General features: G+C 40.1%; 1 protein-coding gene across 1 annotated transcript in view; it reads left to right on the top strand.

Moving 5' to 3' along the window:
• LOC142601211 (protein ELYS-like) overlaps nucleotides 1-14,235 on the top strand; it is a 40,887-nt gene that overhangs the window by 24,235 nt on the left and 2,417 nt on the right. Inside the window, 5 exon segments of the mRNA XM_075749999.1 lie at nucleotides 2,841-2,931; nucleotides 8,959-9,065; nucleotides 9,693-9,877; nucleotides 11,641-13,210; nucleotides 13,213-13,479. Of these exon segments, the coding sequence (XP_075606114.1) occupies nucleotides 2,841-2,931; nucleotides 8,959-9,065; nucleotides 9,693-9,877; nucleotides 11,641-13,210; nucleotides 13,213-13,479 (2,220 nt within the window).

The following is a 14,235-nucleotide window of genomic DNA, read 5'->3' as shown; positions in this document are numbered from 1 at the left end:
GAAATGAAGTTGGTCCATCTGAAAGTTTCCCCCCTCTACTCCTTCTTTTGGTACAATAATGTGAGATGGAAGGTGGGGGGTGGTTTGCAGAGAGAAACTGTAATGCGTTTGGAAATACCTTTCAGGACTTATTCATGAAATAAACATTCAGTTGTATTCTGTAGAAGTGTAAGAACTTGTTCATGAGGAACATTTTTGTTGCCTTAACTTAGGAGCTTCCAACTAAAGAGGAAGAGGATACCAAATCCATAGAGTCTGTGGAAAAGCAAAAATTGAAGAGAAGTAGAACAGCAAAATCAAAAGTGAAGAAAGCAAGCAAGTATGAAATTATTTTTGACCGCTTATTCGCATTCCTTTACTGTGGCAGTGATTCAGCTGTAGAGCCACCTAACGTCCTCTCCCTCGCTTGGCTGTGCAGTTCTGCTCTGGCTTTACGAGCCCGTCCAGCTGGCTGGTCTAACGGGCACCTTTTCCTCAACGAATGGTTTAGTTCTCTAATGGAAACAGAAGAGGGAGGGGATAGAACAGGGCAAGTGGACGCTACTCTTTGCAACGATGGCGTGCTCTTAAATTGTCTTATTCCACCATAGGACACCACACTCTTGCAAACTGTAGCTCCCCGGGTCAGACAAGGAGTAAAGAGAACTCCTCCTTTCTGGACGTGTTTTCCGGTTCCTTCTGCAAAACTGTTTGAGGGCATTTGCCTCGTAAAAGCTGGGGTGGGAGGCTGGCTCTGAAAGCTCATATGCATAGGGACCGAGAATGCTTGGGACAACATTCTGGTAAGGAGTGAAAGCAAAACAAAGCTTATTTATGTACCTCTTCTGCGTTGATCCTATCTACAAAGAAGCCAATAAATAATTCTTTGGCATTGATTTTGTAATTCCATGATTATTTTACTCCCGCTTTCATTTCAGAACCACCAAAAAAGAAGATTCTTGTTCACCTCCGCCAGCAAAAAGAAAATTCATCTCTCCTTTTGCAAGTCCAGTGGATGGAACAAAAAGCAAACAGAAAGAGACCACAGATGCAGCTGGGAGGACTCTGCGAAAGAACAAAAAACCCACTGTCAAATTCAACATATCGTATTGCAAAAATATGCCCGGTGTGCCAATAAGGCCATAGATAACAAAGTAGTTTAATCCTCCGTTAGATCTTCCTCTCGGAAGACTCCTCTTAGGATTGTTAGTACAATAAATTTATTTGCTGCAATTTCATCAGTTGCTACGTAATTAATCGGAAATAGCTTAGTTGTTGATTTCTGGTGGGGAAAACACAACCTACGGGCAGAAGCCAATCCATAGCTTCTCATGAGCGTGGTGGTGCAGCCCCTTGGGCCACTCTGAGATCTCAGGATGAGCCCCGTGGTGCTATCTTGGATACAAGACAGTGACTTGGGTGCCAGGCACTCTGGCTACCCCTGGGCCATCAGCTGCCTGAATGGTACATCAGGGTGAGGCATGCTGCTTTGGGAACAACTCCCATTGTGTTATCTTGGTGGCAAGTGGAGTAGCCTGGAGCTGGGTTGGCCAGGCATCCCCTGGCCACACCTGGGCCACCTACTGCCTGAATTGTCTACTGGAATGACTCAGCACGAATTGTGGCCAGAATGGAGAAACCTGACCAGAGCAAATCATCTTGAGATCCCACACATAGCGATCCAAATGTGAGACCCTTGGAGTTCTCCAGGATGGCAGTGGGTTGTCACCCAGGCTCTCACCTGAGCTGTGATGCATCTCGGGGTAGATTTCGCCAGGATTCCAAGATCGTCCATCAGTGATTTCACGGGGACTCCAAGGCCCAATTTCACGAGGTTCACCGACTGTCCATTGATGAATGCCAGCACATAAAAGTGAGTAATTCATGAAACTCATTCAGAACTATTTGCCTGTGTGCATGTGTGTAATTTGATCCAGGATGGTTTATCTGCCTGTCTGTACCTGTGATCTGATTTAACCCCCATCTGCGTGTGCAACCCTGCTGTGTCAGGCGACGCTTGCCATGCTCGAATCTTTAACTAAGTCGCTATTTTGTTTTAATCAATAAATGCCTTTCACTCAGTGTTAAAGTAGCTGATGATTAAGTGCCGTTAATAATTATACAACCTAATATTGTGATCTATCTCAAAAAACAGTAATAAATCCTAAACTGCTGCTAAACCAAAGCTGTGTAATAATCTCATTCACAACGATGAGTTATTAGGCAGTACTTGTAACCTATTAGTCTAGGCCAATCTGAAAATACCATGAAATAATAGAATTTCAAGTAATAGGATAGCATTTCTTTCTTACTTTGTTTGTAACATTCCAGGAATGTTTTTTTCACCAAAATAGTCAAGATAATGAGATAAGATAAACTAAAATGCATTTTCCAAAGTACTGTGCCTTGTGGATTTAGTCCTGTTAGATGCACCATAAAATGAACTTGTGAAAGTTTATACAGACAAAGATCCAGGGTGTAAAAGTATGTTTCAGAGTTAGATATTCGAAAGCTGCCTGGACGTGTTCATGGGCAGCCTGCTCTAGGTGACCCTGCTTGAGCAGGGGGTTGGACCAGATGACCTCCGGTGATTCTGAAAGACCTTCCTCTTCCTTGTGGTTCTGGAATTTGTGCTGGGACATGGCTGTGGTGTGCTGGAAGTGTCTGGTTAACTACTGTCGTCTTTCTCTAGGAAGGCTGCATGTGCGTTCTGCACAGGGACACTTAGCACCCGTGTCCGTCTGTCCAGGTACACCAAGTAATGCAAAAACGAGCATAATTTATTAACTTTAGGTTACTGAAGAAGCACCTGACACATCACTGTGTAGTGAACTTCATCCATCTGTTAATCTTCTATACAGCTATGATACTACAGAACAACAGTTTGCTTTATTATGATAAAGATGGTGAATGTGACACAGCTGAGGGAGATGGAGAACTTTTTGTGTCTTGGTAATTTTCAGAGCTTTTAGAAGCTCTACTGATACAACAACAACAACAAACCCCCTCTGCACAGGAACAGAATTTAATGTATATATCATTCCCAAAAATTAACACCATCACCTCAGCTAGACCCAATACAACCTCCAGCCCTCCTTCCAGATGATTTGCATGGTGCTCAGGTCCCAGATAATTTAATACATACATATATCTTCTAACCCTCCCATAGTATTTAATTATCATTACTGAAGTCAGTTCTTACCAACACTTACAACTTATACTACATACTTAAACCATCTTTTACCCAACATATATATTTACACATTAACTACTCCCCCCCATCCTTTAACAGGTAGATATTACTCTCCCAATCCAGATGCCCCAACCACCACCACCTCGTAGGGCCACTTGGGCCCCACCAGCCACCATGGGGAGAGGAACCGCTGCACTGCTGGTCATGGTCATACTTCACAAACCCCACTCCTTGTGCTTTCTCTTCTCTCCTTTTTTTTTTTTTTTTTTAGCACAGCTCACTACAGGCAAGCTGGCAAGGATGAAAGACAACATACCTTAAGACAATAGTACATAACGCAGAAAAAAAAAAGATAAAAACTATTCCTTAAACTCTGAGAAATGATGACTGCTCTTTTATTTTACCATGGGCACTAAGGCTTTGAAAGTAAGAACACTACAAAGTAACAGTGCCTATCCCAAACAGGCATGAGGAGTAACTAGGGGTTTCATCTGCTAAGGCACTTGTTATCCAGGGCCTGCCTGCTTTTAACAGTTGGGTAATGGGGCAAAGCAAGAAGGCTGTAGTTAATTCTAAAGTAGATGCTATACTGGTTCCATTAAGTAAGTAGTAAGTTAAATCTTCAATGAAAAAGATTAAACAGAATTCTACAACTAGTCTCCTATCAGTCATTGATTTAATATGTTTGTGAATTAAAACTCAATACTCCTTATGGATTTGCTCACTATAGCAAATAGTATTATAAACTTCTAACTAACTCAGCTTTTCTTCTGTTTCTGCTGTAAACAATAGCACAGTGAAACTATTTTATGATCAGGCTTTTACAGCCAAATGAGTTTTATTGGAGTTAGACCCAGGAAAGGTGTTAGTTCATACAGTTATGGTTTGACTTCAGATTTCAGGCTTGCTAATAACAGAGAACTCAACACCACGTTTGTTGAGACGATCAATCAGTTTTGTTTTGGAGAAGGCAGCTCCCGGAGAATATACACCACCTCTGTTAATGAAAAAATCAAAAGATAAAAACATTAAAGGCCCAGTGATTGAGTGACACCTTTTTTGGAAAAAGGTTTCCCTGCGTAAGAAAAAAAGCGACATTGTCCCACAGGAGAGCACATGAGGAATTTGGCAAGCTGGTTATATTCATAGGTTCATTTCTGCCTCCAGCAAACTCAAGAGAAACCATTCCATTAAGTGAAAATATAGACACTGATGCCGCAGATGCTGCAAAAGCATTTCTAAAAACCTGTGACTACATCCTTTCAAACTGAAAGGCAGATGAAAAGTAAATGGCTTTATTCACCAGCTTGTGGTGAATTATCTCCATTGCACAGCCGTTTGGGTGAGGCAATACAGAAATCCACAGGCTTATGAGATCTGTATTTTCCAAGAGAAACACATGCACACAGTAGCTTTAAGGGAGATCAAGCATAGGAAAGTGTTCTGCATAGGAAAGTACTTACTCTTTAGGCAGACAAGCTGCATCCTCCAGAACAGACACAGCTGCTTGAACCATTACAATTGGTGTAGCAACATAGCCAGGCTCTGATAGAAAAAAAACCCAAAACAACAGCGTACAGTGTGTTGAAATGTAGAATGTAATCTTGCCTTACCTACAGCACACTGAAGAATAATCTCTTTGGCAATCAAACAGCCTTCCCCATTTAAAAACAGGTTTTTAACCTGGTAATCATCCCAAGTAGCTGGTGAAGTCTTTTAGATCTAATATCTGGACAAATACTGGTTCAACTACAGGCCTATAACCACACAACCACCATTAGCGATCACCTCACGGTGAAAGAGGGCTCTCCATTACAGCAAGTGCTTTTCCCCATCCTGTGCTTAAATTCAGACTTTCGCTGTGAGACTGTTGCATTCGGTTCTATCTCTAGTTATTTAAAGCTATGCTTCGTTAACGCCTTTCTGAATATACACTCTTGCTGTCTCCAGACTTTACTTCGGGTGTCATCTCCACTCAAAGGAATGATCTGAACATGAATATGATATAGCTAGAAATGATACCATGCCAGATCTGCTTAAGTTCACTCACAGGAGACTACAAATAAACACGTAGTAAGACCGGGCTGTAACAACTGAAAACTATCCTTAAAGCACTCTCCCTTTAACTGCTCTACTCTGCAAAAATGAAAATTGGAATGGGGAAAGTTATAAGGGAAGAGAACAAAAGGAAATGAATTGGCTATTTCAAAAAACAAGTGAATCACAGTGAATGCTAGTATCTAAGGTAACACTCTATAAAGGCTGTTGACTTTGCCCACGTTGCAAGTGCTCCTTGAGGGTGAACAGAATAGCAGTGGAACCATACACCAATTTTAGAGCAGGGAATGCAAGGCAAAAGCAGTTAGCTGCTACTAACGTGCATACCTGGTCCTTTCACTTCAGTGCAGATCTTTACATTGGGTTTGCCATTTTGGGGATCTTGCCCCTCACTGTAACCCTCACCAAAGAAAGTCATTGTAAAAGAGGTTCCATCCATCTGTAGAGGACAAGACAAACGTGGTCGCCAAAACACTAAGTTGCTTATATCAGGCAAGCACAAGTAGTAAATACAAGTATCTATTATGCCAAATACTATAATCCATCTAAACATGAGTAGTTATTTTGAGTTATTGCTTAAAAGGTACAATTTCATCTAAATTTTTAATCACTTCCACTTTGTTGGAACTGTTATTGTTCTAAAGTCCATTTATTCTCTCAGTGCTTTCAGTCCTGGGTTTTTGCTACTTAGTTTCTCTCTGTCATCACCTTTGACAGATTGAATGCCAAAAGCCATCCATGTAAATACATCAGACCCAGCAACATGATCCATTTTTCTCATATGACGTATTTTGATGTCTAATAACAGAAGGCATGATTATTTAAATATTCAAAACTATCTGAACAGGCAAACACAATGTGCATTTAGAAATTATTTCTTTGAGACTAAGCAGTTGACTCTAGATTACCATTCCACCATTACCATAACAAATTTATTCAATAATTGTGATGGAAAACAGTCAGTTACCTGTTTCTGGGTTGGTCCTTCCTTTGTGAAGCGTCCAGCAGAGAAAAATTCTGGGTACTATGAAAGGGGGGGGGGGGAAGACAGAAAGAGCAATAGTAAACTAGAGAGGAAAAAAAAAAATCTCCAAACACTTAGTTCTTTTGCGTTTTGAACACCTACTTTTATCAGAAGTTTTCTTCCAAAGGTAAACTTCACAAGAAGAAGAAATAAAAAGCCAGCAAACATCAGCTTGATAACAGAGCCAAGACCACCTACATTCACATAAGCACCATACTGCACCTAAGGCAAAAACATATTTTCAGCGATTATAATGTCAATTCTATTTTTGCATAAATTAATTTGTAAAAATAAACCTACCCCCAAATTAGTATACAATTGTTTGATACAATAGATAGCTGTTTAAATAGGGCCTTAAAGAACTGTCTTAGTTCTAAACAACTCTGAGTAACGCTTCTCTTTATAATTCATTATGAAAAGATAATATAACTACAGAATGGCAAGGGAGCGAGCAAGGCAAACAAAAGCTGAAAACTTTAAAGGAGTATGTGTTTTGGTATCTGATTTCAGACTTCCTTCCAGAGATCTTCATTTCCTTCTCTTTGTGCTGTAGTTTAAGACAAACTGAAGCCTTACTGTAGAATTCTGGAATAGCAATGACAAGTCTTTCCCATTATTAGTTTCCAAGTCTATTTTTAGAGTACTATCTCACCTTCATCTCTTAGTTGATGCCTGTGATTCTGCACAGCTGTTACACAGATTGCTCGTGCTGGTCTCCTCTCAGGAAACCATGGAAAACAAAAACTAAACAACTTTTCCACCACCACCTCACATTGCCTCCACCCTGCACACCAGAGACCCAAGTGTCAAAGAAGTCTCCAGATAGATACAAAAAAAAGCAGCATATGAATTCTTTATCAGAATGTTTACTACACTGTACTGACCTGACTATAGTTACACAGATTAAAATTATGTAGAGCTAATGGTAATCTCTTACAAGCTCTACTGATACAACAAAAAAAGCCTCTCACAGGAACAGAATTTAATGTATTTATCATTCTCTAAAATCATGAAGCCTACTTTTCAAATATTTCTGTGACTCAAGGCTTCCATTCCCTACAAATACATACCCACAAATCAGCATGAGAACCCTACAAGAGACTCTTGTAACTATTATGCTAGCAGCAATAAGCAAGCTTATCAGGCAGAGTATCAAGCAGCATGAAACATGTCCATGCACCCAGAAGAACCTGGACCACATCAGCTCAAGCAGCTTCCAAAAGTGAACAACAGAACAAGCATCCTTCTTTACAGGAGAAAAAGCACACCACAGTTCATCATTACTATTTATCTAACTACAGAAACCCTACTACACAGATCTGCGCTAAGAACAGTTATTACATAAAGGAAAGATTCATTGAAAATGGTAATAAAGACATAGTATACCAGTAACTTACAGGTGTTTCCTGCAACTCTGTGTGCAAGTAACGCTGAGACCGTTTCACAACGGAAACATCAGATCCCATGAATGGAATAGAGTACTCTTTGAATTCTTGATTGTAAAAGACAAGTCCTCTGCAAATGGAAAAAGAAAACCCTCAGAAAAAAACGTTCATGCAAACTGAAACAAACTGATCACAATGGTCCTACCAATACCAGCTTTTTCTCAAGCATTTTTATGACATTATCTCTTTTCACTGAAAGCAAACCATTCCAAATTCATCCCTGGCTCAACTCAGAATTCCATGCAGTATATCAAGGATGAATTTGGTAATCAAAATAATATTCTCCGCACATTTCTTTTTTCCGTTCTACTGATCACTTCTGAAATCAAACTCAGAAGTTTGCCACGTTACTAAAAGTCTCTTAGAACTTAACTTTGAGACCTTGTAAATGCTGGGACGTGGTTTTTTTTTTTTCCAGTAAAATATCAACAAATCAGTAAAACTGACCTAATCTTCAATTCTACTAGACAAGCATCTATGTGTTCATATTATACTAAAGTCCTAAATGCATCTTTTTAGTATTTAATAATATGTTAACAATCTATATAATAAATACTGGAACTGTAAGAAGACAGCATGTTTCCCATGCTACGCTTCTTATACCTTCTTCTAAGTTTTGCACCAACTATTGGAACAGGGGCATATCCTATCTTTTTTCGAAGCTTCCTTAGGTTGTCTTGATCCGCAAGGCCATAAACAGCTGACTTCCAGGTCCCATCATGTACACGAGAACCCTGGTTCCATACCATGAAACAGTAATTAATTCCATACACTTAATTTCTGTTTTCTCTGTGTGTGCTCAATTAGCATCTGTTTGTTTATGGAAAGGGAAGCAGTTTTCTTACCAGATACTTTAAAAGCTGCAGCTGCTTAGTGATGAAGAGAGAATGTTAGTAATGAAATAACCCTTAATTTCAAGTGTTAACATACACTGGTACAAACCTTTGCCTTTGTTCAGTTTGTTCTACACCACCAATGTAGCAGTTACACTCTTTTCTACAGAAGATAAATAATTTATTATTCTTTAATACAACTCTCTTATGTTATTATCTAGTGTTAGATAGCAGGGAAGAATGTGAAGTACTTGATTCATTGCGTAAATAGATTCACAAATTAGATGTAGGTATATGATGTAAAGGAATTTCTATGTTTTTTCTTTTTTGAAACTTGAAGATTTTACAGTGAGAAAGTAATTTGTAAAGCCCTTTAATGTTCGTTTTGAAGCTTTCTGATTAATTTCTCTCTTTCTATTCATGAAGCGAAACAAACCACCAGGAGTCCAAAATGTTCTCTTCATCAGAAGAAAAAGCCATACCAGTTGGAACAAATCCACAGCATTCTGAATCCCTGGAGGCAGACAGTGAATGTATGTACAGTACGTTGGAGATGTTATGTGAGTTAAGGTAGCTGAAGTAAAATGTGTAGGTTGCCATACCACAACAGTTGTCTCAGATTCAAGTAGTACTAGCATGTTACTGCTTTCATTAAACTGTAGAGAGAATGCCCTCCTCAAAGAAAGTGCTTGTAGAAAATGCATAGTGAATGTTCCTGTTCTTGATAAAGATGTTGAGAAAACTGGTAGAATTTAAAATGTTAGAAGGAGTGATCAGTATTTATTTCAACATTGTACATCACTACCAATTTATGTGCTATGGGATTTGCTGCTTGAGTTACTGTTTTAAAAGGTGATGCATCCTCAGTATTCAGGCTGTGAAGAATATCTAGCTATCAGTGTGCCTTTCTAGCCTCTCTTTGCTCTGTTGCTCTTTTTCTCTATGGACTTGCCAGCTGATTTTCCCCTTTCTCTTTTTATTGTGGGGCTGCCTCCTTTACCGGATAGATAGTTCTGGCTTCTAGTTTTTGGAGAAAGCCCAATATATGTGGCAGGATGGAGAACTGTATTGTTGGCTCCTGCTCCCCCTGTTACTTCCTGTTGCTTAAACCTCTGTCATTTATATAGCAGTTAAGTTACAATTATATAACTCTCTTCCAGCTGTGGTAAGTATCCTCGACAGTGAGGATATGGTCAGTACTCATTCAGAAAATCGCCTTGAGGGGAAGTGTGTGGATTTACCTACAGAAGGTAACCTAGAAGCTGCTGAAGTTGAAGAAAATCTTCCTTTTCCACAGGAAGAAATAACTATTTCTAACAGTCTTCCTAAAACTGAGGAAATTAATGTAAGTAAACTATTTTTGCATTTTGTACAAAACCGAAAACACTTTGCAAATTGAGGACAGTCCTGTCTTACTGACAGTTAGAAGGCACGCAAAAATGTCTCTGTTTCTTTAGCTGAGTAACACAAGTTACTATATAAGGGCAGATATGTTTTCCTGCTGTGCATTTTCCGTACCTATAACACGGAATAGAATTTGTCAAGACTTGGGCCTTTGAGAGCTTACTGTCTTTTTGTTAGCAGATTTTTAAGAATGAAAGGAGAGTTTATGCAGACTAGTATTTCTTGAGTTTAGTATTGAAGCATGGCATGTTGCTATAATATGATGCTTTAGCAACTTTTGACAAGGCAGGAGGCAAGAAAATAAGGAGATTCTATGGAAACTCCTGTTGAGGGGCTTCTTCCTTCTGCCATTGTTGGCTAGCACTGTCACTCAGAGGGTTAGGCAAAGGTCTTCACACATGGATTAAATGATCTTGACCCCCTGAGTCACTTGATACTACATAACAGATACTACTTTTGTTCTCAACATAAAGCTTTAGTATCTCACGTGGATCTTGAAGGAAAGAGTAATTGCTCAGTACAGGGAACTACAAAACACAAGAAGGAATTATTTCAAACAAAGATGTTGTCTCATGCAATCCAAGTGATTCCTTAAAATGCAGTATTGAGTTGTCAGATGTGATACCTGGCCAGTTCACTAGGTCTTGCAGTCACAATGATCATGACTGAAACGTTAAACTTTGGGGACGTAATTGTATTTTACCCTGTTGGATGCAGAGTCAATGTCCTGGTTTCAGCTGAGAGGATTGATTTTTCTTCATAGTAGCTAGTGTGGGGATACGTTTTGGATTTGTGCTGGGGACAGCATTGATAATATAGAGATGTTTTTGTTCTATGGACTTATTGTTGAGCAGTGTTTACACGGGGCCAAGGCCTTTTCTGCTTCTTGCACTGCCCTGCCAGCGGGATGGCTGGGGGTGCACAAGAAGTTGGGAGGAGACACAGACAGGACAGGTGACCCAAACTGACCAAAGGGATATTCCATACTATATGACGTCATGCTCAGTTTATAAGGAGCTTGGGGGAAGAGGGGGGGGGCGGCAGCGGCGTTCGGAGCAATGGCGTTTGTCTTCCCAAGTAACCGTTACGCGTGACAGAGCCCTGCTTTCCTGGAGATGGCTGAACACCTGCCTGCCCATGGGAAGTGGGGAATGAATTCCTTGCTTTGCTTTGCTTGTGCGCGCAGCTTTTGCTTTACCTATTAAACTGTTTTTATCTCAACCCACGAGTTTTCTCACTTTTACCCTTCTGATTCTCTTCCCCATCCCGATGGGGGGGAGTGAACGAGCGGCTGCGTGGTACTCAGCTGCCGGCTGGGGTAAAACCACGACAGTCAATCACTCTGTGAGTTTGGAGTCAGTCCAGAAAGTACTGCAATGTGATGATTCCTACCAGTTGTGTATACAGCTTGTATTGTAAAACCTCTCGCTTTGTTCACGGATGGCGGCAAATCATTAGTCATGAACAGAAACATCAGAAATGGAGCATGTGATTGCATATACTGAATACTCTGTTCTCTGTCCCTTCCTTAAACACATAACCTTTTATCTGTAGTAGAGAGTACATTGTATGTTTCTACCTTTACATTCAGTGGTGACCTGAAAGGAAAAGCAGCATTTCAGTGTCCTCAGTTTCATCTAACTCAGTTTGAAATTAGTCTGTTTGGTAATTAATAATGCATTAACACACATTTTTTAACTTTAGGTTATTGCAGATAGTGCAGTTAAGGCACAAGCCTCAGAAGAAGCACCTGAAACATCACCATATAGTGAACTACATCCATCGGGCAATCTTCTATACGGCTATGATACCATAGAGCAACAGTTTGCATGCGATTTGCCCGATAATAAAGACGGTGAATGTGATGCAGCTGAGGGAGATGGAGAACTTTTTATATCTCAGAGTAATTTTACTTTAGTCTTGGAAGGGGATGAAGGTGAAGCAGAGATGGGAGACCCTGCATTAGCAGATGCTTCTAAACCGGCTGGCACAACAACAGAGGACAAACCTGTGGACAGTTTAGGAAATACTGAAAACCAAGAACATGTTACAAACTCAGTGTCCACTGTAACTAGTGATCAGGAATCTCAAAATATTGCAGAGTCACTCCCATATGTGCCTGAACCCATTAAGGTAGCTATTGCTGAGAACTTACTGGATGTAATCAAAGACACAAGAAGTAAAGAATTTACATCTGAAGTTGTAGAACAATCTATTCATGAAACCATAGGTAAAAAGGTAACTAGATTCCAGAAGGCAAAAGCTCCCTTAACAACTGTGACAGAAGGTGTGGAAGATGAAACCAGCAGACATCAAGTAGAGTATGTCATCACTCCTAGAACACGTACAAGGGGACAACTGAGTAAAAGTCTAAGTATTCCATCAGCAGGCGATCAGCAGCTACTGAAGACAGACAAACCAATTCTGTTTGGACTGTCTCCTAGGAGAAGTACCAGGCGAACAAAAGAAGCATCTGAGACTTCTAGTCTTCAAACAGAAGAAAATGCTCAAGATGAGCAAATAGCTGTGATGCCTGCTACTCCTAGGAGAGGTAGGAAGCCTAAACTTACAAATTCAGAAAAAGTAGAAAGCAGCCATTCTGATGGACAAACCTTGTCCATCAGTACGCAGTCCATAGCTGTTACTCCAAGAAGAGGATTAAGAAGAGCAAAGGAAACTGCATCTGAAGTGTTGGAAGAGGCTAATGAGGAGACGTCTCTTGCTGAAGGTAGCATTATTTCTTCTGCTACTTCCAAAAGGACTAGAGGAGGAAAAAGTTCAGCAGGAGATCAAGAAACTGACCAGTTTGACACTGGTCATAAGATAAAAACGGCAGTCAGTCCCAGTAGAAGTGCAAGAAAACTGAAAAGCATTAATTTACAATTTACTGAGAATGTTGTCAAGGATCAAGAGGTGCAGCCTAGTGACCAACTCCCTTTACCTGTGCCAACTAAAAGAGGCAGAAGAAGAAAGATGAGTTCATCAGAAGTTTCAGAAAATTCTGACCTTGGCCTGTCTAAATCATCACTTCCTCAAACAGAATTTAAACTTCCTGTCACTCCTAGAAGAAGTGCTAGGAAGGGGGCACAAAATCTCTTTGCAGACACGGAATCTCTCTCTACTCAGGAAGACATACAGTCAGTTGGGAAAGTGGAAATCCTTGATACTCCTAGGAGGAGAACAAGAAGAGTTCCACATGCTAAACCACAAAAAACAGCTACTCATGAGCAAACACCTGTGCAGCCAAATGAGGAATCTACTACACCCAGGGCTGCAGAAGGACAGGGCGTCGGGGCAGAAAGAGACGATCAATATTGGAGGAGAGCACTGGCAAGGAGGCCTTCCCCCAAGGACCTGGTGGCAGTCCTTTGCTGCTTGAAGACATAAACCCATCAGGACATGATGAAACATCAAGAACTCTAACGGATCGTATTAGAAGAACCAGATCCCGCAAAACTGCCATGCATCAGAAACTATCTGTTGAGGAAAATGAGTCCTTCCTTTTCTCACCTCCTCTCACAAAGCTGACACAGAAATTTGAAGGTAGGTGCGCTACGTTTATATGCAAAATAGGGCATGTTGCCATTTTGTAAACCACAGAAAATGGACTGTGAGGATGGCTTTAAGTATTGTAAATAATGTAACCATGCAAAGTAAAAAATTTGGAAAGAGGCAATTAATCTTTTTTCTGAACTCTACACGACTAGTTGGCTAGTTGCGGTAGAAACAGATGAGGAGGCTGATCTGAGTAGTGTGAAACGAAATTTAAGCTCAGTTTTTGTCATGAGCTTAATTTCTATCAGTTTTGAAAACTGGAGGCTGTTAATGTGATTGCCATCTTTTCCCCCCAACAGAGAAATAAAGGAGATACGCTTCCAAATTCTGTTTAGTTTTTAACTTAAAATGAGCTGCATCTTGCAACAAACTATACAGCTGTTTAATTATGTGATTGTTTTTCATGGGCATATGCTTTGTTACTGAAGTTACTGCACAGAGGTGTCATCTTATTAGAGTACATGGTAAAAAAAATTTTGAGATGTGTAAGGAGTGTTGGTGCCTCTTGAGCATAGTATCTTTGATTTTGTAAGTGCAGGTAAAATGACTACATGCGCTTACTTTTGTTTCATAACTTACTGTAAAAGAATAAATCCCAAGAGGCAATGGCTAGGGGAAAAATACTTCCACACCGAGTGTTTACAAACCTGATTGGACCTTTTATTTCAGGAAGCTATAGTGCACTTGATTATCATCTGTAATTTAACATCACTGTCCTTTATGTATAATATATGTGCATGTTAA

The sequence above is a fragment of the Balearica regulorum genome, chromosome 3 (genome assembly GCF_011004875.1).
Source record: "Balearica regulorum gibbericeps isolate bBalReg1 chromosome 3, bBalReg1.pri, whole genome shotgun sequence".
NCBI classification, from domain to species: Eukaryota; Metazoa; Chordata; class Aves; order Gruiformes; family Gruidae; genus Balearica; species Balearica regulorum.
Note: the sequence above shows the minus strand (reverse complement) of the source record. Positions and strands in the feature narration are given on the sequence as shown.